Source organism: Hipposideros armiger, unplaced genomic scaffold (assembly GCF_001890085.2).
Source record: "Hipposideros armiger isolate ML-2016 unplaced genomic scaffold, ASM189008v1 scaffold_765, whole genome shotgun sequence".
Taxonomy (NCBI): domain Eukaryota; kingdom Metazoa; phylum Chordata; class Mammalia; order Chiroptera; family Hipposideridae; genus Hipposideros; species Hipposideros armiger.
In genome coordinates this window covers 579,376-607,161 of record NW_017732115.1, presented here as the reverse complement: position 1 = coordinate 607,161, position 27,786 = coordinate 579,376, and the positions used below count along the sequence as shown (strand labels likewise).

The 27,786-nt window shown below is 35.9% G+C and overlaps 1 protein-coding gene across 7 annotated transcripts in view; it reads right to left on the bottom strand.

The window, feature by feature from the left end:
- Window positions 1-5,579: 5,579 nt before the first annotated feature.
- CWC22 (CWC22 spliceosome associated protein) overlaps window positions 5,580-27,786 on the bottom strand; it is a 56,849-nt gene continuing 34,642 nt past the window's right edge. For all 7 annotated transcript variants that reach the window (XM_019628237.1, XM_019628239.1, XM_019628238.1 and 4 more), the window contains exons 12-20: window positions 25,285-25,389; window positions 23,891-23,972; window positions 20,426-20,486; window positions 16,428-16,505; window positions 15,604-15,756; window positions 13,366-13,493; window positions 11,827-11,928; window positions 11,520-11,740; window positions 5,580-7,044 (exon numbers count right to left, since the gene is read on the bottom strand). In XM_019628237.1, the coding sequence (XP_019483782.1) occupies window positions 6,500-7,044; window positions 11,520-11,740; window positions 11,827-11,928; window positions 13,366-13,493; window positions 15,604-15,756; window positions 16,428-16,505; window positions 20,426-20,486; window positions 23,891-23,972; window positions 25,285-25,389 (1,475 nt within the window). In that variant the 3' untranslated portion in view covers window positions 5,580-6,499. The remainder of the gene's footprint in view (window positions 7,045-11,519; window positions 11,741-11,826; window positions 11,929-13,365; window positions 13,494-15,603; window positions 15,757-16,427; window positions 16,506-20,425; window positions 20,487-23,890; window positions 23,973-25,284; window positions 25,390-27,786) is intronic.

Genomic DNA, 27,786 nt, shown 5'->3' with positions numbered 1-27,786 from the left:
GGGAGTTGACATCAGAGCAACCTTCACGGAAGTAGCCAGGCGGATGTGCGTGGACGCTTGAAAGATTTGGATAGACAACCAGAAAAGGATATCTCATGTAGAGGGTTCAAGAGGGAGGCAGCAATCAGAGACGAGAAAGAGCAGTATAAATGGGCTTTCCAGGCCAGTTAAATTAACAGCCTGGCTACAGCAGGGTCTGTGGTGAGCAACTCTCAAGGAAAAATGCCTTTACCTGTCATGTAGTAATAACGTGGCCAATGGAGTCCTGGCTTTGCCAAGTTGTAGCTAGGTAAACACTGGAGCTAGGGCTGCAAAATTAGGGTATCTCTTACCTTACAATTGTTGTTGTAAAAATTAGGTCACTCTAAAATGCCTGCTGCACAGTAGAGCTCAAAGGATAGTAGCTCCTAGAACAAACATTAAGAGATATAGGTTAAACTTGAACTTTAAAGAAATGAGAGTAATAGGCTGGGACTGTACATTTCTCCTATAGTCTAGAGGAGGCATTAGACTTAGGTGCATAAAGGAGTGACAGGATGACCATCATGCTTCGGATTAATCCAAATGAAGGCGGATGGTACACAGGGGTTCACTGCACTATTCTTTTGGCTTTTCTGAACAGCTATCGTTTTTCAAAGTCCTATAAGTTTTTATTGTTTAAATTTTATTTTCTCTTTTCCCCTGACAGAGTTTAGGCTCAATTGAAAACAAGGGCCTGTTTGCATTTCACTATGTCCTCAGAACAGTACCTGGTACACAGATGATCAATAAACAATTGTCAAAGTCCAGCCACAAAGTAAAAGGAGCCAGAACCGTGGTGATGGCAGGTTGGGTGTGAAGACAAGACATATATGTTACAGATTTCCAAAAGCAATACTAATAGAATTTGGTGATTTGGGGATAAAACAGGTTTAGAAACTCAAAAGTGATGGGAGATTGGTGGATTCAATCGTAGCTAAATTAGAAAAGATGCAGATTTGAGGAAAAATGAATTACTTTTTGGATCCATTAAGTGCAGAACTAAAAAAACAAAAGTTTTACAACAATTTAGCTAGAGGAGATGAATGCGGTTAGCAAAGTAACTACGGTTTCTCAAGAAAGATTGAAGGGTCTTATTCTCCCACTATTATAAAGAGCACAGATTAAAACAATGATTTTTTTTTTTTTTGTATAATAGCGTCTCTTCTTCTTCTCCTTTTTCTTCCCCTTCCCCTTCTTTTTTTGTTATTGGTTTCAGGTGTACTTCAAAACTAAATAATGATTTTTGAGGTTCTAGAGTGGAGTCACAAACTAGTTACTCAAAAGCTTATTCACCTGTAGAGATTTTGTTTGGACTGCATAATTTTGGCCTGCTTTAAACTTAAAAACATTGTCAACATTTAAAAATTGGAAAATACATAAAAAATTCTGATTCTTTAATGCTCTTGAAAAACAGATTTGTCCACCTTTGGCGTTTTCTACCGGCACAAGTGGATGGAGCTGAGAGGCTGCTGCTTCCTTTAAATGACTCCAACTCTCTACCCATCTCGACTTGTCTCTGCTGTCTTATCTCTCTGGCCGCTGCAGGTATGTGAGTTTGCAATTCCTGGCCCAGTGGTACTATGCCCACTTTCATGACAATAATAGCAACCAAAACAGTAATAGTAATAACAGCACATTGGGCACTTAGTTCCAGGCCCAGATCTAAGCAAGCCAGAGATCACTCACTATTGGAGGGAGTCCCTATTATTACACCATTTTACAGATGAGAAAACTGAGAGTGGTTAAAGGACCTGTCCAAAAGTCAGCATCCAGCAAGTGGGATAGGTGAGCTAAAAACCCAGTCAGACTTAAGTGTGCAGAGTATTCAAATTAAACAGTAGTAAATTATTCTCTATGAACCTGAATCTTTTTCTAAAGCTTCGGTCACCAAGACTTGAGCTCTTTTCTGCAGCATACACACAGACGTGCACACACTTATGTGACTCTGAGTACTAAGTTTCTTACTTCTACCTGTGCAAAGCTGGCCTACGGAGAACTCGAGTTTCACCTCTCTTTGGGTGGTGGGAAGGGTGGGTGGTAACAGTAGGGACTTGTCCTCATGGTTTTATCTCCAGAAAATAAAATGCATAGATAGGACCCACTTCAAGAAATGCATGTTCTAAGTGGAGACATGCAATGTACTCAAAGGTTTTTAAGGACTTTTAAAAAGACACATGTGGGTGGGTATACATGGAAGTTCTAAAGCATATCCAAGACTGAGGGGACACAAGAGATTGGAACAAGGAGAGCCAGGAAAACCATTTGGGAGCATTTCAGATAGGGTTTCGGAGTGTGTATGTGAAGTGTGTGTGTGTGTGTTAAGTGAACACAGGTTTCCTAAAGGTCACACTGGGCCTCTGGGCTCCCTCCTAAAGCATCAGCGGAGGCGTTAGTTTGCTTGACTGAAGAAACATTCAGTGGAATAAACAAGCAACAAAATGAAGCCATTTGAAAGACCAGAAAAGACTACATTGGAAAAGGTGAAAATTGCGGGCGGGGGAGGTAAGAATCAGGGTTCTAAAAAATCTTGATGCATGAAAGCATAAAATTACGAGGCAGACATGAATTAGGAGAAAAAAAAATACAACAGTTGAGTCAAGATGAAAACGGCATAAAGTATTAAAGTTAAGAATAAAAAATTCACTCATAACTGTCAGATAACCGAAACTTTTTTTTCCCCTGCCATTTGGGAAATGTGAAATAAGGGGTATAAGTGGTTTCCTTGAACTAAAAGAATATATACAAGGTCGGACAATGAAGTTTGCAAACTCATCCTAGAAAAAGTGCTACATACCTCAACGCTGAATATCACTACGATCACCTTTGAAGTGCTCCCTTTGGGAAGCTATGCACCAATGCCAGTGCCTAGTCTGCCCTTCAAAGCAATTTTGGAACTCTGTCTGGAATGGCCATCAGAGCTGTCGTTGTATTACCCTTGATGTCCTAAATGTCATCAAAATGTCTTCCTTTCAATATTTCCTTTATCTTCAGCTAAAGAAAGAAGTCATTGGGGGCCAGATCAGGTGAGTAGGGAGGGTGTTCCAATACAGTTATTTGCTTACTGGCTAAAAACTCCCTCACAGACAGTGCCATGTGAGCTGGTGCATTGTCGTGATATAAGAGCCAAGTTCAGGTCATCTAACTTTTTCATGCAGCCTTTTCAGCACTTCCAAATAGCAAACTTGGGTTAACTGTTTGTCCAGTTGGTACAAATTTATAATAATTCCAGATATGGAAAAAAGTTACCAACATAGTTGCAACAAGTTTGTGAACTTAATTGTGAGAGACCTCATACATCTGGGAAAGCAGAAGTGATGAAGAATTACTGTCACATCGTGATTCCAGAAAAATCCATTTGTGTTCTGTGTAGCTATTGTAACTTTTTTTCAAATGAAATGTTATTACAGATGAGATGACACAAAGCAATCACGAGTCAGTTAATGAGCCTGAATTTTGTTCTAAGTCTGCTGCATACTGGGAAAAAGAAAGCTAGTATTTATTTAATGCCCACCCTGTGCTACTCACCACTCACGGCTTTTGACTGCATTGTTTCATTTAAACATCACTATAACTGTAAGGTGACCACAATCAATAGTATTTTGAAGATGAATGTGAAGATGAGAGATGTGAAATAACTCACCCACGTTCACAGTTGCTAGGTGGCAGAGCCGGCACTCAAATACTTCCCTTAAGCTTCTTTCCATCCTCCAGTTGTGCTTTGGAATGAAGCTGATGCGAGTGTAAACCCGGTCCTGCTACTTACTACCCAGCTTTGTGGTCCGAGCCACGTTAGTCTCTCTGGACCTCAGTCTCCTCTTTTGTAATATGGGGGGGTGATGCCAAATTTCACAGGGTTGTTTTTATAAATTAGTTTATTCATCCATTAAATGATGAGCCACAGAACAAGAAATGGTGGGAAGGGTGGGTAACTAATTAAAACAAAGTCAACAGATCTGAAGTTTTGAAGACGTGAAAAAGATTCCTAGAGTAGCAGTCCTAAAGCAAGTGAGCTGTATGGGCAGTGGGCAATGTGATGCTTACAGGAGACATTTCAGAGGTGGTGTGGATTTTCAAATGAACATAAAGGGGATGACCAAAGGAAGAGGTGATATAGTCGGTAGGGATGGAGTAACCTTGGAGGCAAAGAAATTGAGAAACTGAAAAAGAATGACCAACGCATGCAAGATATCCAGAACTCAGCTGATCCTTAAGAAATGCTCATCCTAAAAAGTATAAAATTAGAAATAGCAAACATAGGCAACATTACTGGTCTGCATATTAAAAGAACGAAAGTGAAAAATGTGACTTGAGTGGCAGACCGCACGTGAACACGTGGTGTTTGAGGCTGAAATGTATCATGAAGGCAGAACAGTCCAGGTCCACACCCAAGTTCCTGTTCACCGGGTCCTGACATGAGGCACTTACACTCAAATACTTCTGCTCGAAGATAGTTGGGAGTTGTTAACTGCTTTTGTTGAAAGTAAATAACACAGTAAGAAGCAAAATCATCCAAATATGTAGATAGGAAACGTTAACAAACATTTCCAGGCAATATTTACTATAAATAAAAGTCTATGCTTCAGCGGTTTCTTCTGCCTTGGTTTCGCCCACAGCAATCCACAGGGCACAAGCCCTCACTTCCATTTACCTGGACAAACGTCACCTCATGAGAGGCCTTCTCTGACCTTCCTAAGTAAAATTACCACACACACACACACACACACACACTTCTTTCACTGCTTTACTTTTTCTTCACAGTGCTTATCACCACTGGATGTATTATACATTTATTCGTTTATTGCCTTTCACCCTTCTTCCTCCCAACTATAATATAAGCCCATAAGAACTGAGACTTTGTTTTGTTCATTGTTTTATCTCCAGTTCCTAGAACAGGCCTGGGCATATAGTAGAAGCTAAATAAATATTTGTTACATTTAAAAAATTCCACTTCAGTAACTCTTTAAAGTCTTAAGTACTAAATAAAAAGAATGGTTTCCCATTTTTACATCTAGGAAAAAAAATATATGAACTAAGGTTAAAGTGAAGAAAATAAACTAAAATTTCCAGTCTGTTTTCTCCTTCTTACCACCCCTTAAGATCGGTGTCCAGTTATAAAAATAAAATCTCCTTTATTCCCTTAAAGGCTCCTCACGTACGTGCCCCTTAAATCCAATTTGCCGAGCTTCAGCACTGTGTCCATGATGGTTCCTTCTAATAACGACTCACCACCTTCTAACCACAGCAGGAGAAAACGCTAAAAAGAATTTTTCAAAGGTGCCATATTTAATTAATACTTTTTTTGGAGGGGGGCAGGGAGATAGAAGGAGAGGATATTTCTTTATTTACATGGACTTTGTTACTTATACTCACATTTTTAAGCAACAAAAATAGAAAACATTTTAAATCAGAGTATGCCTAAAAGCCAAATATTAAGATGGTGGTCCCATTATTCTTCAATGCAGACATTGGCTAAAATGGATCTGTTGAACTTCTAAAGTGAAAAAGCACAAGGTATCTATTTAATAAGTAGGGTTAAATGTCTCTCAGCAAATCCAAAATTTCAGAGATTATATTTTATTTCAAAAGTAATAAATAGTATGGTCACATAATAATTGGTGAGTTACAATGATGGAAACTTAAAATTCTTATAAAAATTGGAATTATTTCAGTTAGGCTGTTCACATTGTATGTTTTCCAATGACCTATTATGCCAACTTTAAAACTAAATACACATTAATTCACCAACAATGATTTAACTTCAAGGCTGAGAAAAAGCACTAATCACAAAGAATTTCAATTAAACGTTAACCTAGCAGTCCAGAGAGAATTATCAATGAGAGAAGCCTTAATTATAAATAATATAGCTGTGTATCAGTTTAAAGATTAATATACAGCAAGCTTCACCAATATACTTGTGAAAAAAATTATACATACCTTTTTTGTTCAAGACATAATATGAAACTTGAAATAATTCCTCTACTTTAAAAAAAAGGGTGACTCCTAAAAAAGGTTCATAGGAGCTCATTAATAAAGCAAAAATGTTAAACTGATATGGTTCATTTATTTTGGTCTTCAGTTACAAATGAAAAGCCAGTAATAATGCATTATAATAATTCTATGAACCACTGGAAACATAAAAAAAAACCTTTTGTCAATGAAAAAAATCACTGATTCAATAAGCATTTGACCATTTTATTAACAAAATATAAGCAAGAATTACATCCTTCTATGGTGAAACTTTTCAAATAATTTTATGTGGAGGGCCTTGAGATGTATCAGTTATATAAAACATGTTAAAATGACAACATTTTTTAAATGTACAAATACAAACCAGTACTTTATACAAGAATTCTCTATAAAGTTCGTTAATCAATGTAAAAAATAATTTGTTTCAACTGAATATAAGGCATGTTCAGTTTCTGCAATTTTACACAATTGTTTTTTTTTGCTTTGTTGGAGACTGTTCTCTTCGCTGGTCCTAATTTCTCTTTGACTCTCTGGATTGTTCCGAGTACCTGCTAGATTTTTCCCATCGCCTCTCAGCACCGTTCTGGTACCTATCCTCATCACTCCTAGAGCTTGAATGTTTTCTATTCTTTTCTCGTGACTTTGATCTATCTTTTCTTCTAAAGTTTTCACTGTCCTTATTTCGGTGTCTGTGCTCATTTTCAGAAAAAGAATTTCTTCTCTCTCCTCTCTTCTTTTTGGAATCACCATGCTTATTTTCCAAATCTAAGTGCATTTCTTGATTTCTGTCACTCATGACTCTACTGTAACTATTTCGTTCCGAAGGGACTCCTCTGTCTGAGGTGTACTTTGTTATAGGATCTCTCCAATTTGGATCTCTTGAATTTTTATCTCTGTGTTTTTCTGACCTCCTTTCTCTTTCAGTCCTTGTTTCTTGGTGCCTGTGCTCTGGCCTTTTTTCTTCTTGTTTCCTATCATTCATTTGTTGTTTCCTGATCAATTTATCTACTTCTTTACTTCTGGTGTTCCCTTGTCTCTTCTTTCTTGTATCTTTAGCTGCAGATGTAAAATGAAATATAGTTAGCTTTAATTTTAATCTAATTTCAAAATTTAACAATCACATTTATTGATACATTGTAGGTTTACCAATTCAGATAAACTGGAAGAAACGCTAAATTGAATGAAAAGTATGATGACAGAACATTTCACAAAAATGTGATTTTTTTTTTAAAGATTTTTTTTTTTTTTAATTGGGGGATGTGAACAGCGCTGGGGAATTGGGAGAAGGGGAACAAAGTTGCTGTCCTTTTATTCTTCAGTCTAGTTGTGGAGGACGTTGCTTCACTGGCCCAAGTTGGCACCATCATTGCGCTCTTCCCGGGCGAGGCAGATCAGTCGCTGGCTTCTGGACAGCCGCTCACTGCAGCAGCTGGCCGCTCACTGTGGCTGCTGGCTACACACGGTAGCCCTTGGCAACCCACTGCAGCAGGGGCTGCAGCCTACCCCCTCGCCAGCGACTCACAGCTGCCCAGCTCCAGGGTGAGCTGTTGTTCAGCATCTTAGCTGTAGAGGGCAGTGTCACTGGCCCTCATATGTAGGATCCGAACCCGGGCCCTCTGGCATCCCAAGCCAGTTCTTAAGCATCACGCCACTTGGCCGGCCCGTGAATTTATATATCAACATTAGTTACCAAAGTACTGTTTTAACCCTCAGACTCTAAACAATGAATACAAACTTTAAATAATTATAGCAAATGTAAAAATTTTTATGGAGTAACTAACATCGTACATTTCCACTTATAAATTTTATTCAAAGATATAAATTGCAGTCCATGTGCATTATGTCATATGAAGTATTATATCAGATCTGGTACACAATCAAAATACAGTGATCACACAAACGCCAGCAACATCACTTCCTAAAGGTGAGGAGGGGGGTGGGATGGTTGGGTTTGCTTAACAATGTGACCACATGTACTTCAAATAAAAATCTCTTCCTACAGAATCAACAGTTTGCTCTCCAGTGCTATTGGAGAAACGCAAACTGCACCAGTAGGAGAAGCTACGTCAAAATATACAATCATAGGTTTTATGAGAGCCACAAGCCATGATTCCTGAGAAAACTCTTCCAAAAAGGGCTTGAACAACTTAATTGTATTGATATAATCACAGATATAAAAATTAATTACAGTGAATAACTTACCACGTTGAGCTATGAAACAAATTTACCACTTTATCTGTGTTACTTAGTTTGGGTACATAAATCAAAAGTGCTAAGATGAGCAAAATTTCTGTTGCATTCATACGTGTACCTCCATTCAGATCTCACTGTAGCAGCCTGTACTTCTCCTGCCAAATGCCGACCCTAGGCAGAGTCAGTTGGTTTGCCACTAAGGACTTATTTCTCGGGCTCCTCACGGGCAGCTCAGCGGGCCTGCAGCTCCCCAAGCAGAAACCATCTGGCTCTGCACTAATCAATGTCTCCCGGACCCTACTCGGTGCCGTCTCAGTGCTTTGTTGACATTAAAACACGAGCCATATAATAACATGCAATCTCCTCTCTCTTTGGTGTCTGCTTTACAGTGTTCTAATTTTGGGGCAGTTCATCCTGCTTTTATACTATTTAATATTTTATTAATAAAACTGAAAGCTCTCTACTGAAATTGCATGATGATGTAAATTAATTTTGAATCAGCAAACTTCCTTATTGCAGAAATTCATGCTGTGTTATCATCTGTTCTCAAAACAGATACCGTGAAATAACAAATTCTTTAGAATTAAAAGAGGTGAATGTTAAATGAACAATGTTAGCGTATTTCAATTCAAGACGACTTCCTGTGAGCAAGTGGAATCTTGCTCTAATAATGCAAAACACTGGAGTCCACAATTCTGGCTGCCACACAGTATGTAAAACGCTCTGAAGTGTAACAAGACAGAGACCAAGAGTGAAAAGATCAGGCTTCCAACCAACTGAGGCTACAGGGAAAAGCGCCCCCTTTCTGAAATATGCATTGAAAAAGAAGAAATGATATGAATTTTACACAATTAGACTATCTCTTATTCAGAATAAAATACTATGGTGGAAGAGAGCAGAGCTGACCTGGGGAAAACAACACAGACCTTTGCAGAAAATAACACATTTGGAACAAATCCTTTACTACAGCACTTCCAAGCAGAATGGACAAGGTTGTGGAAGACCAGTGCTCTTGCTGAAAACAACTACAAATGCTGGATAAAAATTTAAAATCTTCTGCTTAAAGGCACTAAAGATCTGGAACAGCTTGAGATGCTATAAAGGAAGGCAGTGCTCAAGGAAGTGGATAGGGGTATGTCAAAAGAATAAGGGGTCTACTGGGAGGAACTCCTAATTGTAAAAGCTGAAATGATCTGAACAAAATGAATGACAGTATTGGACTTTAACCCATAAGATAAATATGCATGAGTCCACAATGATAAAATATATAAGTTAATAATGGGGGGGCAGACAAGATACAAAGACAGACACACAAATTGGAAAGTGAAAGTTAGAGGAGAAAGAGAAGATTTGCATAGAATCAGATTATGTCCCTATAAAATATTAATTTACAGAGAAAAACAGTTTCCATGAAGAAATCCAGTAGACATTACCTTGACCAGGTGATCAAAGTGATGTCACCAATACAACATACTGATATTATGAACTCCTCAATGAGATGCATTAAGATGCATCATTTCTATGGTGTTCTGGCCTAAAATGCATAACCCATTCAAATCATGAGAAAATATCAGACACATATCCATATTGAAGGACACCACAAAATTAGTGACCAGAGGACTTAAAAAGTGTCAAAGCCATTAAAAACAAAAAAAGCCTGAGAGGAACCATCACAGGTCGTAGAAGACTAAGGAGAAATGCAATTAAATGTTAGGATCCTGGAATAAGAAAAAGGATATTCGTGGAAAAACTGGTGAAATGCAAGTAAGATTCTGTTGTTTGGTTAACTGTATCATTCAAATGCAAATTTCCTGGTTTTGATGAGTGAACTATGGTTCTGCAAGAGGCGAACATTAGGGGAAGTTGGGCAAGGACAATATGGGAATTCTCTATTATTTTTGCAATTTTCTTACGAGTTAAAAATTAGTTCAAAATAAAAAGTAGGAAAAAAAAAAGGCATCAGAGAGCTGGTGCAGGGCTGTGGCTGAGGGGCAGAGGCCAGCAGAGCTCTGGCAGGGCTGGAGAGACAGGCATGGGATTAGTTATCTGTACCACCCCCACTCCCCCCCCCCACACACACACACATCAAAAGGTACATATCCAGAATACATAAAGAACTAGAAATCAACAGAAAAGAACTTAATTTTTTAGATGGGCAGACTTGAACAGCCACTTAACAAAAAGAAAATTTCCAAATGGCCAGTAATATTTAAATGGTGCTCAACTTCACTAGTGATCAAGAAAACACAAATTAAAACCACAATACAATTCCTTTACACATTGATCAGAATGGCTAAAATGAAAATGATGGTCAGTTAGAGCGTTAGTGAGGATAGGAGCTACAGAAAACTATGATACATGGCTGATGGGGGTATAAATTGGGAGTCACCACTTGGAAAACTGGCAGGCAGTATCTATTAAAGCTAAATATACATACTACCTTCAACCCAGTGATTCTACCTCTAGGTACATACGCAACAGAAATGTATATATGTACACACACACACACACACACACACACACACACACACACACACAGTCACCAAAAGATATGTATAAAAGTATTCACATGAACACTAATTATAAATCTAAATATAAATGAGTGAAAAGATGTTAAATATTCTGTGGTATATTCAAATGGTGGAAAACTATACGGAAAGAATGAATGAATGAACTATAACTAAATGCAATAATATGGATGAATCTCACAAAAATAATTTTGAAAAATAAGCCAGATATAAACGAGTTCATATATACGTGTATTAACTAAAAAGTTAAAAACAGGCAAAGCTAATTTATGGAATTACAAAGCAGGATAGTAGCTGCCATGAGGCAGTGCATGGGAGGGGTGGTAGTAACTGGGAGTGGGAACAAGGACATCGGGGGTAATTCTTGTTCTGGGAGCTAGCTACATGGATGTGTTCTCTTTATGAAAATTTACATAGCTGTACACTTATGAGGTACGCACTGAATGTGTGACACATGTCAACAACTCACACAGAGCTTCACTATTAAAAGTAAAAACTAAAATGTCTTTAAAATATGAAAACCAGGAAAGCTCCAGTAAACTAGGTTATAGATATGAATGGTATTTCAGTCATCACTCAAATAAATATTTGCCAATGAAGTATCTTCATTTCTATGAAGTCTTCCAAAAGGTAATCTTAGCATTGTAAATGTTTAAATTCACTACAGACTCCAACAGTGATAGAGGATCATTTATATTATTAGTTGTGGCTTTTAAACAATGAAAACCTAACATAAATAAAAAATCAAATTAATTTCTTCTCTCACTGTAAACATCACCAGCGCGATCGATTATAAGTGAGTTTCAGTACCTGAGGCAGAGCTCTGACTACTGGTGGATGAAGACTCGCTCTCATCGCTGGAAGACTCTGGGCTGCTGTCACTGCTGTCCGAGTCAGAGGCAGAGGAGTCAGACTCTGAAGAGGAGGACCCGGAAGAGGAAGACGAGGCGGAGGACTTATGTGGCTCAACGTCCGGTTTCTGGGCCATGATGACCTTTGGTGTATTTTTGAGGTGCTCACGTAATTCATCCCTAATCAAAAATATAATCTCTATTAGATTTTGCTTAGAAGGCAACTGTGAGATAATTTTGTAAGATGAAAATAAAATTCTCCTTACGTTAAACCTCCGAGACCTATAGAAGTAAAAAAGTTGATGGCAAACCGAGTGTTTCTGGGATTATCTCGGGGTAATAATCCTTCAAAGAACGGCTGTAGGGTTCTAAAAAAGGGAAAAAATGAACAAAAGAGAATGGATTGATTAAAGGTAAAAAGGCAAAGTTCTTATACAGTAATTTTTCAGATTTTCTATGTATTAAATTAGTAAATAAAACACAACCAAGTAAATGATTTACATAATTTATTAGGTTAGGCTACATGCTATCGAAACGAAATGAGTGGGGTCAAGTCATAATTTACTGAACTTAATTTCTGTAATTGTACAACGGAGGGGTCTTTAAAAGTATACAACACACACCACACACAGCACTGTGTGAGACACTGGGGTGGGGCAAGCAGTACACACAAGGGAGAAATCATGAATGAAGACTGCATATAGTTATTATTTCTAGGCAGGGGAATAAACAAAAAACATTATACAATGTGGTTTTGGACATGTGGTTTTCAGTGCTGCACTGAATGACTAACCAGAAGTCAGGAAAAACTGTTTCATAGAAAAAGGTGACAAATAAGAAGATGATTAGGAGTTTGCTGGATAGAACACGAGAGGGATTCCCAGCTCTGGAAATAGAGGGAGGGAGGCTGAATGAGCCAGACCTGCTTAGTCAGCTGGGCAGTGCTGTGTGGGTGGAGTGCAGCTTGTGGGCTGGAGAGGGCTCACTACCAGGCGAGCCTGGTAGAGCAGACAGGGCCCATTAGGTAAAGAAAGCCAAGGGAAGTGGATAGAATGGCACCGGGAGAGCGTGCAGCACCCGACAGACCTCTGGCGAACACTGGGGAGAGGCAGGCTGAGGGGATGACAGACACTAAGAAGAGGAAGGTAGAACGACAAGACAGTGAGGAGCCACAGTGGTCAGCTGTAAAGCGAGGCTGAGAAGTCACAGGGCCTGTGGACTGAGCAACACTACCTGATGTGCATGTAGTCACTAAGGAATTTGAAAGGATGATTTTAGTAGTGTGAATGGAACAGAAGCCAATGTGAGTGACCATGGGCAATATGAAGAAACAGGAAATCAGAAAGCTGGAATAGAGATTATATACTAGCCCTAGAACAAGACCCTAGTTCAGTGTAATAATCTGATCAATCATATGACATATTCATCTGTATATATTCACAATTGTCCATTGATAATAAAAAGTTAATTAGCATTCCAAGGCTCAAAATTAGCGTAAACATGAAAATAAAACTACAAATATTCATCACTGGAGAACTCCAGTGAGCATGCAAAAACGATTTTCTGTGTTTTAACTAAATTAAATATGGCATTAATTCTGTGTTTTCTGTACTGAACTGAAAAACATCTTTAGAAAATGCATGTTGTGCTGGGACATAGAACATGAGATTTAGCGTATTAACTAATGAATGAAGTAAGCCCTAGAGGCTTAACTCTTGTTTTTACAACCAAGATAGACATGCCACCAAAGTGAAAGAAAACACCTGAGGACAGTAAGAAGAAAAAGTGCATAACGACAAACTTACTCATCCTTTAATCTTGCATTAAGCTTGGGAAGTCCCATGTATTCACACAGTTCTTGGAAAAATATTTTAACAAAAATTCTGCTGGAGGATGTAGTGGTTTCTTCACTCAGCTTTATACATTCGAGAACCTGAAAAATAAAATTAGAAAAGACAACTTAATTTTGTTCAAAAGATAAGACAAAGTGACCAATATTTATAACCCTAAGTTTCTCTTGAAATTATTATTTAGTCTCATCTTCAATCAGAATTATCTCTGAAGATCTTCCCTTGTGCTGATATTATTATTGATATTATTGTGCTGGTATTATTTCTTGGCAAAGTTTAAGACTAGTTCTCTATGCTAATTTTCAAAATGTTAAGATGCTATAGAATTAAAGTCCATTCTCTTTCTTGAGCAATGTGCTTTTTATAGTAGGGATATATTCTGCATTGGCTGTATAATGTTGAAGCAAAGATTAGCTCCTAAACCTCACTCATCAAAATGTTGGTATATGATGGTTTGGGGCAAAATGCCACTTAGAACATTAGGCTCTAGTTTTGTGTAGCACATATAAACATGATAAGAGTAAAGACACAAAGAGAGATGGCTTCTTCTGAATACTAAGATTGAGACATAAAAACTGAAGCTCGTAGAGAGGATAAATAAAAATAAAAGCAACCCCGTTTGTTGACTTATGTGTTCCAGGAGTCCATTTGCTTTCATTGTTTAAAACTTTAATTTCAGGGGCCGGCCGAGTGGCACGATGGTTAAGAGCTGCTTTGGGATGCCAGAGGGCCCCGGTTCGGATCCCACATATGAGGGCCAGTGACACTGCCCTCTACAGCTAAGATGCTGAACAACAGCTCAACCTGGAGCTGGGCTGCTGTGAGTCACCGGCAACGGAGTAGGCTGCAGCCCCTGCTGCAGTGGGTTGCCATGGGCTACCGTGTGTGGCCAGCAGCCGCAGTGAGCGGCCGTCCAGAAGCCAGCGACTGATGTGCCTCACCCGGGAAGAGCGCAATGATGGTGCCAAATTGGGCCAGTGAAGCAACATCCTCCACAACTAGACTGAAGAACAAAAAAACGACAGCAACTTGTCTGTTCCCCTTTCCCCAATTCCCCAGCACTGTTCCCATCCCTCAATTCCCCAATAAAAAATATTAAAAAAAAAAAAAAGAATAATTCCCAATTTATTTAAAAAAAACCAAAACTTTAATTTCATTTTCCCAAAGAGGGAAAAAAAGAGAAAAAAATTATGATTTGGCTCCCACATTAGCTTACAAAATGGCTATTAATGCAGCTGGACATACTTAGTACTTAAAATATCACAAAAATCTATCCAACGTTTGTAAGCTTAATGATGTTGCTTCATGCTACCATTAGGTTGCAGTATTCTACAATGTGATCCTCTTCTTTCTTTCCTCCGGCATGCAATTTCTTTCTTTTCTTTTTTTTAAATTCCTTTGGCAACGTTGCTTTTCTTATACCCTATCACTTTTTATTTTGTATCACTGTAATGGGCATATGTTACCTCTTCTCACTTATACAGTTAAGTTCCTTGAAAGCAGGGGCCATATATAATTCACTCTGGATTCCCAGTGTCTCTCTCAGTGACTGGGTATGTAGTTGGTGGCTATGTAAATGGTTGTTAAATGAACAGTAGTTGTACAATAAATGCCAGCTTAATGAATGCATTTGAAATTCCAACCCAGTGCACATTTCCTCACCAAGAATATCTTCCCTTGTTCTAACTATGACTACAAGGACTATTTCCTCTCTCTTACCCAAATTCAATGTCTGCTAAAAAGAACACATCCTAAGACGATCACTTCTCTCATGTCCTAACTAGAGGAAGCATTGACAGTTAGTTAGTCCCTCAGAAAATAAGCAGTAATTCAGAGATGATTACCACAAAACTATTGGTATATTAATATGAGTGTGCACACGTGTGTATACACAGACAATAAAAATCTGTAATATTTTCTCTGAAAATGCTCATAGCCATTATTATTAAAAAGCACTGCGATGTTTGGACTGTTACTGTCATCCAGGATGGTGATTTTTATACTCATGTACTATTTACTTAGCTTTTTGATCCCATGTTATATGAACATAACTTCAAAGATAGCCATTATAGCAAAAGTTTGCTACACATTTCATTTTAAAGTACATTTCCTGTATAGGAAAAGTATGGCTCTATTATACTTAATAAAAATCTGAGAATAATAGGGGATTAGAAAGTATAAACATCTACTTACACTCCATGGAAGTGAGTCAGTGTACAGAAGGTGAGCAAACATCTTAGCAACATTTCTCAATTTGTTTGTTTCCAAGCGATGGATGGTATCATATTGTTCTTTGAATATACTTTCAAAGGATTCCATGTATTCTTTTTTTAGCATGCAAAATCGCTAATAAATTACAAAATGAAATGTCAATACCATTAAAAATTGAATATCAATACCATTATGAGCATATTAGATCCTTCTAGATTTGTTCAATCAACAATATATATTTTGTATATAATATTAACCTTTTTGTGCTGCATGATGAGATGCTCAAAAAAGTCAATATATATCATCCCTATCTACCTGGTACTTCTATGCTACAACAAAATTATACAGATCAAAAATAAATTATACAAATTATACAAATCAGAGACAGATACATTTGTATACTATACAAATATACTTCTTTATAGGTTGAGTTTGGATTTAAAAATTATTTTAGCTCATGCTCTATTTGTGCTGCCTGAACATGCACTTGACTTCGGAAGCTGCTTTCAGATTTTGAGAAGACAGCATTTAATTGGCCCCTTTGGGAAATTTAAAAAATGCGTGCAGAATTTCAGAAAGTTCTGGATTAATGGTATGCAATGGTAAGGGGCTACAAAAATGAAGTGGGGAAGGAGGATGGTATGGAGAGTGGAAAACCCGAGGAAGGGAGAACGACTTACTTTTAGCAAAGCCATGCTATATTAGACCAGACCACAAAGCAGACACATTAATTCACAATCTTCATGTTAAAAATTCCCTTAGTGATTTTATTAAATTCCAACATGAAAAATGAGGCTGGAACTCACCCCAGCTAATAAGCCAAAAAATTTCTCGTAGGTCCTTTGTTGGGCACAGCAATCAAGTATCATGTTGCAGAGCTCTTTCTATTTGGAAAAACAAACATTAATGATTCAAAACACAATGAATCCATGCTGTATGATAATTTATCAATATGATAGAGGCAGCCTGAATTTTTAAAAAGGTTTTAAAAACACAAAACTTGCATAACTTTGTAAACTTTAGTTAAGTCAAAATAAAAAATTCAATCTATGGGAAGCCTATAGTTTTTAAAAGCCTTCGGTCTGGCTGACAGTTTCCATATATTATATATGCTAATTAAATTTATTATAAAATTCTATATTCATGTAACTATGAACCACTTTAAGAAAACCTAGTATATGAAACAGATATATCAAGAAGAGATTGAATATACTGTATTCGAAAATTATTCCATAAAGAATTCTTTTAACAATAGATCACCAATATGACGTCTCACCAATACATCTAACAATTCAGTTAGACATCTTCCAAAGATTTAAACTGAATTATTAAGAAATATATTTAGTTAGTGAACATGATGAATCTTTACAAAAGCATAAATAGGCACAGCTTCAATGTTAACTTAAATGACCCTCTGGTTGATAAAGAAAAAAATACATTTAAAAGAACAAAGATCTCTGGTTGAATTTTCTAGCCCCAAAATGTTACACATATAGATCTGCCTATAGTTGGATCTATACAAATAGATGCAATCCTTCCATAACTACTGGAATGTATGTAATGTCCAATCAGCTATTTACGTGCCTTGAAAACTCCTCTGTAAAAATTCTGTTCAACTAATAAATGCAAGAATAAATCTAGGATCAGGAAATACCATCATCACAAATGATTTATAGTTAACAAATATTATTTATTAATTCCTGAAGTAATCCTAATCAAATATGTATTGATTATAGCAATTTCACAGATGAAGAAACACAGGCAACATGGATAAATCAATGGAGACAAAATGAAAAAAGCATAGCTTCATCCTCTGACCACTGCTGTAGAATTGACTAAGTATCTTTTTCTATAAAAACACTTACTGAAAATTTAAAATTACTTTTTTCCAAATATAGTAAACTGTAATATATTTGCCTTTTACAAACAGAAAGTAAGCCTATAAAATATAATGTACACCATCTCAGTTCATTTTTACTTTTATTTATCTTTATATTTCAGTGAGCAATTTTCACATTTTGTCATATCTAATAACACAAGATGCGACCTAAATTAATAAATATTTTTTAAAATTAGGTCAATATATATTTACTGCATATACTTATGTGCAAGGGCAGGGGACACTGGAGAAGCAGAGAACAGGCACTAGAATTGTACAGTCCAGCATGGTAGCCCATAGCCACATGTACCTATTTAAATTATTTAATATCACAAAGTTAACATTTTAGTTCCTCAGTCACAGTGGTCACATTTTAAGTACTTAAAAGTCAACGTGACTAGTGGCTACTGTACTGGACAGTGCAGCAGATGAATATTTCCAACACTGCAGAAAGCTCTGTTGGACAGTGCAGTTCTAGAAGCTGATAATTTACTTATAAAACAATCTACTCAGGGGCCGGCCGAGTGGCACGTTGGTTAAGAGCTGGCTTGGGACGCCAGAGGGCCCTGGTTCGGATCCCACATATGAGGGCCAGTGACACTGCCCTCTACAGCTAAGATGCTGAACAACAGCTCAACCTGGAGCTGGGCTGCCATGAGTTGCTGGGGATGGCATAGGCTGCAGCCCCTGCGGCAGTGGGTTGCCATGGGCTACCGTGTGTAGCCAGCAGCCAGCGTGAGCAGCCAGCAGCTGCCGTGAGCAGCCAGCAGCTGCCGTGAGCAGCCGTCCAGAAGCCGGCGACTGATCTGCCTCACCCAGGAAGAGCGCAATGATGGCGCCAACTTGGGCCAGTGAAGCAACATCCTCCACAACTACACTGAAGAACAAAATGACAGCAACTCGTCTGTTCCCCTTCCCCCAATTCCCCAATAAAAAAATCTTAAAAAAAAAAATCTACTCAAAGGCTTCACTTCACAGTGTGGGGTTATTTTCAGATGTCCTTATACTGCTAGCGTATTATGTTTTTAAAATTAGTCACAAGTTACCTCAAGTAAATAACATGTTTGTAAGTTTGTAAGTTCTGAAAAGATGTACTTTGTCAAAATTTAATATAGTGCTAAAAATTTAACAAGACTTCTCACTTCTACCTTATTGTTACTTTGATATATTAAAACGGATTTTCAGCTGTTCTACTAACATTGTATTTTACAATAACAAGAGTTAATCAGGTTGTAAACAGTATAGCACGGCAATATGCTGATAGCATTGCTAATAAAGTCAGCACTACTTACAAAACAAATTACTTTCCTCCCTAGACCAAATGCAATTACAAGAGTTATTCCCTGTGGCTTATAATAATTAAATATTTTAACATTTTAATTATATATTATAGCAGTTTAGAACAGTCTTCTGAGTACGTGAAAATAGATGCACTAAGACACTCTTCCAAATGTTACTGAAATTTGTTGAGGTTAGTCCTAGAACAACTATCATCTTGATTAATATTAATAAAAATTTATGACTTAATTATATTCCTCAAATAATGTGACAAGATCATACAGTAATTTCAGTTTCAATTATAATTTTAAAGGTTAATTCATTAATTTATTTCCTTCCAATGACAGCACACCAAGTACATCTAGAGTACAAACAGGTACACTATTATTAATACTATTATTAATATACCAGTAAGCAAAATTTAGTAGGGAAGAAAATAATTTTTTAGTTTGAAAAGAATAGTTTCTTCTCAAAATTCCATACTACAGCATTTCAAGAATAAATCTATTTTCTAGAAATAAAGGTTGGCAAACTTTTTCTGTCAAAGGCCAGATAGTAAATATTTTAGGATTTAGAAGCCATATGGTTCGTCTCTGTTGCAACTGGTCAATTCTGCTGCAAAAGTCGCCATACACAACCAATGGGCATGGCTGTATCCCAATAAAACTTTATTTATAAAAATTGGTAGTGGTCCTGGGCCACAGTCTGCCAATCCCTGGTAAGAGATCATGTTTAAAGCCGTAAGACAAAGGACTTAACATCTAATGGTAACTTAGCTCAGATAGTCAAGAAGATCTTTTTGAAGAACTAGAAACCAAACAGCCTATCAGACTCTGGCATCTATGCTGGGTCTAGCACATGTAAAGCAAGGTGTGAAAAACAAAACCCCGAAAGCCTTAGCTCAGGTTTCAAGGATCTAAAATTTGGATGGACAGGGAGCGACATATACAGGAGCACAACTAGAAAAAAATACCCAAGATAATCTGTTTCATCCAGTCTTTAGTATCCTTGGCTTTACAGTTCTATGATACTTGGAATAGTGAAGTACATATAGTGAGTAATAAGACTATGAGTCCCATGAGCTAAGAGGGGGCTAATACGTACTTTATGGATTGCTTAATCCCTGATACATTGCCCAGTGCCTAACATATAGGATATACTTTGTTGAGTGAATTAATGAATGAAAAAAGATACAGATTCTTCCATATTTAATTAATGAAATGTAACAACATGCATGATGATCTTTACAATTTCTACCACTAAAGAATACTTTAGTGCATAAAGTAGATAAACCGAGTAATTCACTAAAGAACAAATTTGCTATTGCATTTAAGCCATTATTTGATTTACAGGCAACCATTCAGAAATTTATGTGAAGTGTGGTGATTCAGGGAGACTTCCTCCCTCTCCCACATTCCATTCAAGCAGTCGATTTAATTCATTGGAATGAGTAACATAGACGAAATAGTCCAGTACTTCTAAATTCTGAGTTATTTCAAATTTTTTGAGTTACTTCAAATTTTAGAAAATCTACATTTAAATAATATTTAGTACTAAGCTATTATTTCAATTAATGAAACCTATTAACTGTCTTAAACATTTTTATAACCAATATACTTTCTAATAGAAAAAAAAGTATTAACTTACTGTTTGGCTTTCAGGAAACTCCATTTTCAGCAATTTGTGAGCACATTCTTCAAAATCTAAACTGTAGAGATAAAATGGTCACAATAATTAGGCTAAAAAACTTGCAGCATAGTTAAATGATAGTATTCCTTTATATACAAGAACCTTACTTTAATAATTGCTTTAAATATTTATTATATTTTCATATTATATTGTGTATATAAAAAAGACATAGTTCTTAAGTCCAGAAAGAATGAAGTACTGATACATACTACAATATGGATGAACCTTACATTACGCTAAGTGAAAAAGGTCAAACACAAAGGCCACATATAGTATGATTCCATTTATATAAAATGTCCAGGATAGACAGAGAGTAGACTTAATTTTTATTATATTGCTAACTATTTCTACTTCTCTAATTCAAGTCAGGAAGAGGTAAAAGATGCTCTGGAAGCTCAGAATGACATCTAGTGCCTAATCACCATTTTTACAAGTTACTTTGATTCATATGCAAATACAGGTCTTCTATATTAAAAACGCCACCAAAAAAACAAACAAAAAACAACTAAGTGTAAAAATAGCAAATAACCAAACTCACAAGGAAAAATTTTGCTTTTATACAACATTCATATAAACTGCATTTAAAATATCTTCAATATGCTTCACCTAAGAGAATTATCAAACACAATGTGAATTTGATTCAGAAATGATGTTAATATACCTGTACTTTTAGTAGAACGTTCAAACTAGCATTCTTTTGATAACAGTAGTGTAATATAATCATCCACTGAAATACAAAGTGTTATCAAAAGATCACAGTGAATGTTAAATAAAAAAAAAAATTGTTACAGTAAAAGACACATTGCCATTAATCCCCCTCAAAATACTCCCCCTTGCTTCAGACACACCTATCCCATCATTCTTGCCACTTTCAGAAGCAGTTCTGGAAGTCCTTTTGTGAGTGTCTGTAGTTGCACTGTTGTGGCTGCCTTGATGTACTGAATCAATTAAAAATGCTTTCCTTTCATGGTCATTTTGACTTTTGGGAAGAGCCAGAAGTCACACAGTGCCAGATCTGGTGAATAAGGTGGATGAGGACACACTGTAATGTTTTTATTTGACAGAAACTGCTGTACCAGAAGCGATATGTGACACGGATCGTTGTCATGATGGAGAATAAAGGAAAGACACTCACGAAAGAAGACTTCCAGAGCTGCTTCAGAAAGTGGCAAGGACGATGGGATAAGTGTGTTTGAAGTGTGTGTGGGGGGTATTTTGAGGGGGATTAATTGCAATGTGACTTTAACTGTAATATATTTTTTTTTATTTAAACATTCACCATATCTTTTGATCACATCTCATATAATGATTATGAATTTAGTTTTATTGGTCATCTGTATTCCTCAGCTTATTATTTACTGGGTTTTATAAACACAACAGGGTAATAACTCAGGATGATACAATGCAATAGAATTAAAAAAAAAAAAACTAAAATGAAAAAATTTACATCAGGAAAGGTTTTTATACCAGATAATATTAAACAATGTCTAGCACTAAGATTAAAAAATGTGACATGTTCTTTTCTAACGTATTATTTCTAAAATCTGCCTATTTATCCAGTTAAGATACTGCTACTTGGCATGGTACTGTGTAGCAGTCTATGTAGTTTTTTCCCCACCTAACACTATATCTGCATCAATAACAAAGCTCCATTAACCTGATGCTCAATGGTGGCATAAACTACATTTTGATTATCTGTGTTGAACAGTAAGATCATCTCCTTTTTTTTTCACTGAAAAATCCTGTATATAATTCTCTGTCAATATGTATTTCTTTAAGAAATATAATAATGAAAAAGAAAGTTCAAATGGAATGGGTACGAAGCCCTTCATTCATGCTACCAAAAGACTTTCCATAAAGAAGTCTATCAGTACGTGTATCTCACCAAAATTGTCATTAGTACTGAGTGATGTTGCTTTAATAAAATAATAAAGTAAACCACTTCAGCTGTTTTAATGAGTGACAATAGTACTTATCTAGAGTGATATGATTGATACCTAATCTTTTTAGTGTTTTATAATCCATTACATGAATCTTCCAACCATATACTCTAAATACCTTTCTAGCAAAGTCTTTGCATTTCCTAAAATGTATATAAATTTTTAAGTACACTCATCTTTGTCCTATACAAATTTTTACTAGGCATTTAGAGGCTGAGAACTCTTAACAAATACCAACACATAAGGCAGTAGTTGCCGCTACAACGATTGATACCACTATGTAATAGCGGCTGTCACCTGTCTCTTAATGCTTTCATTTTTGAAGTCTTTTGTGTGATTCAGAGATCATTAAGTTAGGTCAACTTAAGAAAAAAAAATTGCTTTTAAGTAATTATTCTAATAGTTTCATTGTATCTCTTCAAAGTTAATGTTAATAGCAATATTAAATCTGATGTTTACTCATTACTGTTAAATTTCTAAAAAAGGATAAATGAAAGATCAAACTAAGAATAGGCATCTATAACAAAAATTTATCATCTTCTACTTTAAGTTTGCATGAAACAATATTTAATAGCTTGTCTCCTATAAAAAAGTCAAAGCAATAGGTAAGGATAAACCAAAAAATTTCTAACAATGTTTACTGTTTAACATTTCTTTTTGAAGGTGAATCTAAGCCAAAAAGTTTTTAGACAGAATGAAAACAAGATGACTCCAACGTATGAGTCATCATACTAAGGTATCATATCATACTAAATGGAAATATACAAAACCTAGTAACAAAGCAAAACAGAGAAAACATTCCTCCTTCAGTGTAAAATGTAAACACCGTGCCCACTAAATCAATAGATTGATTCACATAAAAAACAACAGATATTCAAAACATTTAACATTTTCTTTACTTTTTTCAAAACCAAAGTCACAGACTTCAAAGGGAATAGGTCTTGTTTCATGACATGATATAGTTCTTACTTAACATTACTTCAAAGGGTTCTAAAAACCTTCCTAAGCCGAGTTTCTACTTCCATTTATATACATTTCCATCTGCACAACAAATCAGTGTTCAAAAGTTAACAACAGTACTTCCCTCTTTAAAACCAGAATTAAAAAACAAATTAGAAAAAAATAAAATATTAACTTTCCAGTACATAAATACTGTGCTAGCTCTGTAATACACAGTTGTTTTCAAGTTTTTATTAGTGATATCTAACTATAAGAAATTATATAGCTAAAAAGAAAAACAACAAAAAACAAAACCATTTAATTATGTAACACAGACTTTCCAAACAAGTAAAGACAATTTGCTTTTGAAGCAAAGAACAAACAGTGGAGATCTATCAGCTTGGGCTTGGGACATGGCCACACAGGCAGGTAGTTTGAGAATCTCTGAAATAGTATCAAGTTTCCTGTCATCAGATCCTAAAAATCCCATCTCCTTGCCCATATGCTATCAAAAATAAGAAATCAACTCAGCTAGTTATCTTACCTTGACTGAATAGCAAGGTAAATTGTACGACGAAACGAGACTAGATTAATTTCTGTCTTGTCATGAATAGTCACTTTTTGTCCTGAAAGAAATTAAACATAACAAAATTATAAAACTACAAAAATAAATGTCAAGATCTGAAAATGCATTTCTATGTAATAGCTTTCTAAATACATTTAGAGTTTGAGTTTAATAATAATACTCTCCTCTACAGTGTAAATTAGTATTTGTAGAATTCAAAGTATTTCAAGTCTTTTGCCCTATTTTCGAGTATTTTAATAAGTTCTGTTGGCTCAAAGAAGTCCAGAACCAAGCCAGGAAAACTATTTTTTTTTCTGTGTCACCTGCTCATGTGGACACTATAAATGGCTGCATTCATGCTGCTGTTTGGTAAAACATTATTTCTAGAGTTCTAAACTGTATCTTGATAATTTGAAATAACTACAACTTACAGGTAGAAATACAGTTTCAGAGAACACTGGATCATCAGCACAGGTTGGATGGGTCCAATATACATGTGTGCACTTGCCAGAACTTTTTATCTAATACATGAATCCTTTCCTTATAAATATTTAAAATATAAATATTAAAAAATCTTTTTTTAAGCAGTATTTTTGAAGACATAAGAAAGTAATTCTAAAACAAAATGTAGTACATGGAGTTAGAAGATGTTTTCAATAAGGAAGACATTGGAAAAAATTAAACTTATTTTTATAAAATACATTATAGAAGAGCAATTACACTCTAAGACAGAACTAATATATATTATGCCCTAAAAATGAAAGATTAACCTTTAATATTTTCAAATATGTAATACAAGTAAATAGTGACCAGTGCATGCATGTTGTGATGTTTTAACTGAGACACAACTAAAGTAGCGAGCTTATTTTTTGGTGAAATATAATGTAATCAAAGCTGAAGAGGAAGAATATCATGCTTGCTTCCGTACAAATATAGCTTTTGGCCTCCCCGCTCTATTTTGCCCAAATGAACTGCAAATATCTAGTCATTTTCATCTGTCACATCAATGTCAGGGTTACATAAATTACATGCACTCAACATGAATGCATCTTTTTCACAGTTTATAATCAAAGGCATAAAATGTCACATTAAAATTATGCTGTTAAAAATGAATTTCCTTGTTGAATACTTTCAGAGCAAGGTTTTTCAACCTTGGCAATACTGACATTTTGGGCTGGACAATACTTTGTTGTTGGGGGCAGTCTTGTGACTTGTAGGGTGTTTAACAGCATTCCAGACCTTCACCCACTAGCTGCCAGTAGCAATCCTCCCAACCCTCACAGACTGAGAATCAACTGTTTTAGAGAATTGCATTAGAATTAATTTAATTTCAGAGTATTTTACAATATTATTGAAATAGGCTGTACTTTTACCTTCTTCATCTTCTTCTCCTTCTTCCTCTTCTTCCTCCTCATCCTCTTCACTACTTCCAGCATCTTGGTCTGTGTTTGAGTCACTATCTCCTTCATCAAGAATTTCTGAAAGAACAAAGTTAAGTTTAGGAAAACACTGAAGAGCAAGTGTGACAGCCACATCTCATTCTGAGAAGATGATTCTCAGTCAACTGAAATCCATAATGGTGTAACAGTTTATCAACCCACAGAAATAATCACACAGGCTTCATCTGAATGCCTAGGTGGTTGGAGAGCATTACGACTCACTTGACGAGAGAGAGACACACATATGTATCCTTCTCCTGCCTGATGGAAAGTCACCATGAAACAAGGAAAGGATGAAAAAGAAACGATGAAAGTTTTCCAAAAAGAATAAGAGAACTGGAAAAATACCTTTGGAATAGAAACCAGCATAATGGAGTCAAAATATTCTTAGTTCATCATCAAAAGAAGACAGTCTATTATAAAAAACTAACACTAGATAGATACAGAAAAGAAGAATTTAGGTTAAGAATGTGTTTTTTTGAAAGACAAAAATTGAGAGAAAAAACAAGCGTATAATTTAGTGTTCACTTTAAATAAACATCGATGAGATTTTTATTAAAATATATAGCTATTAAAGAGAACACTATACTCAATCCAAAGACTTTCCATATGTAAAACAGAAGCCGGGGTTTAAAAGCCTTCAAGAAAACTGGTAAGATGAACACTTCATTGGATTATCACTTCTTAAAACCCACACTCAGGACTATACAGATGAAAACAGTGATGTAAGTAAGAGGCCATATAAGGACAGTCACTATATTAATAGTAAACAAATAACAAAAACTAAAATTATATTTTGTCTGATGGTGTGGGTTCTGTTAGCCTGATAAAAGATTTTACAAGCCTGGCCAACACTTCACTTTTTCATTTTTATTATAATCAGAATTTTTAAAAAGAAGTTTTGGGGCCAACTCATTTAAGAAAATTCTAATTTCTTTATATTTACTGAGCAGTATTATAAATCAGGTGCCACATATAATATTTAACGTTAGCAGATAACTTCATATTATGAGGAATAGTTGTACAAAAATGGAGTTGTCATTCAGCCCTTAGCTGATGTACAAATCTCCTCAAGAATATTTGACTTCAAGAAATAATCTGAAGTGCCTAGTTTATTAATATATAACATGGTTTTAAAAGACTTTTAAAAGGGGAAACTATTTAGTATTCAATAGCAGCAAGACAGGCACTCCTGCTGTTTTCCCAAATGCTGTAAGACCTAAAACACAAGTACACCTGGGTCACTCTGAGGTGCTAATTACCAAAGCTGTGCCCACTTCCTGCTGGGGCCATTTTTTTCTAATGCCAGCTCTAGAGGAATATTATATGAAAGAATGAAGGTCAAATGAATTGTCTAGTCGTTTACATCATCCTTCCCTCATACGTGCACTTTAGAATCTACTTATTGAAATCACTAAGGCAATGACAACTGGATTTCATTAACTGAATAAAGCAGTGGTTTCAAAGCACAGACCGTGAGTTTCTGGTGGAATCACCAATGCCTGTCAGGTGGTCTGTGAGGTTCAAACTATTTTCATAATAATACTAAGACATTATCTGCTTTTCATTGTGCTATCATCTGCAATGATTTTCCAAAAGGAATGGGGGTTAAAACTGCTGCAGCCTAAGCACAAATCTAAGCATCAAACTGCAGTAGCAGTCGTATTCTCAGATACTGCCACACTCAGGTAGTTGGCGACAAGAGCCGGTTTCACTTAAGTATGTCCTTGAAGAAGTAGAAAAATATCACTTTTATTAAATCAGCCCTTGAGTATAGGCCTTTATAATAATCAGAGTAACAAAACATGAAGTGCATATATAGGACTGATGTTAAAGACAGACATACATTGATGATGGTTATCTCAAGGAAAAGCACTTGTGCGATCATTTGAAATCCAAGATGAATCAGCTTTTTTTTTTTTCCCATATTTACTTGTAAGAATGGCTGACAACCTATAGTTGTTAGGTATTTGGCAGACACTCAAATATAAACAAAGTGAGACTGTCACTTCAAGAAAAATAACCAACTTTATTTGCCACCATGATAAAATTAAAAGTTTTTAAGAAAAATTATAATTTTGGAAAACCTGTATCCATCCCTGTAAGCTTGATAGCTTCCCAATACTTAGACTTTTCTAACAAGACAGGTAGCTATATTAAAAATGTGATTTCTTGATATTATATTAACATGTTAATTTAATTTTGATTTGTTAACACAAGAAAAATGGGCATTACTCAGTGCATCAGTATTTTCCAAACAACCAATGAAACATGTTACAAAATCATGCATGGATAAACTATCCATTCAAAGAGACAGGCCAATCCCCACGGGCTACGGAAGTAAAAGAAAAAATGAACGTATGGGACTACATCAAACTTAAAAGTTTTTTCACAACAAAAGAAACCATCAATAAAACAAAACGGAAGCCTACTGAA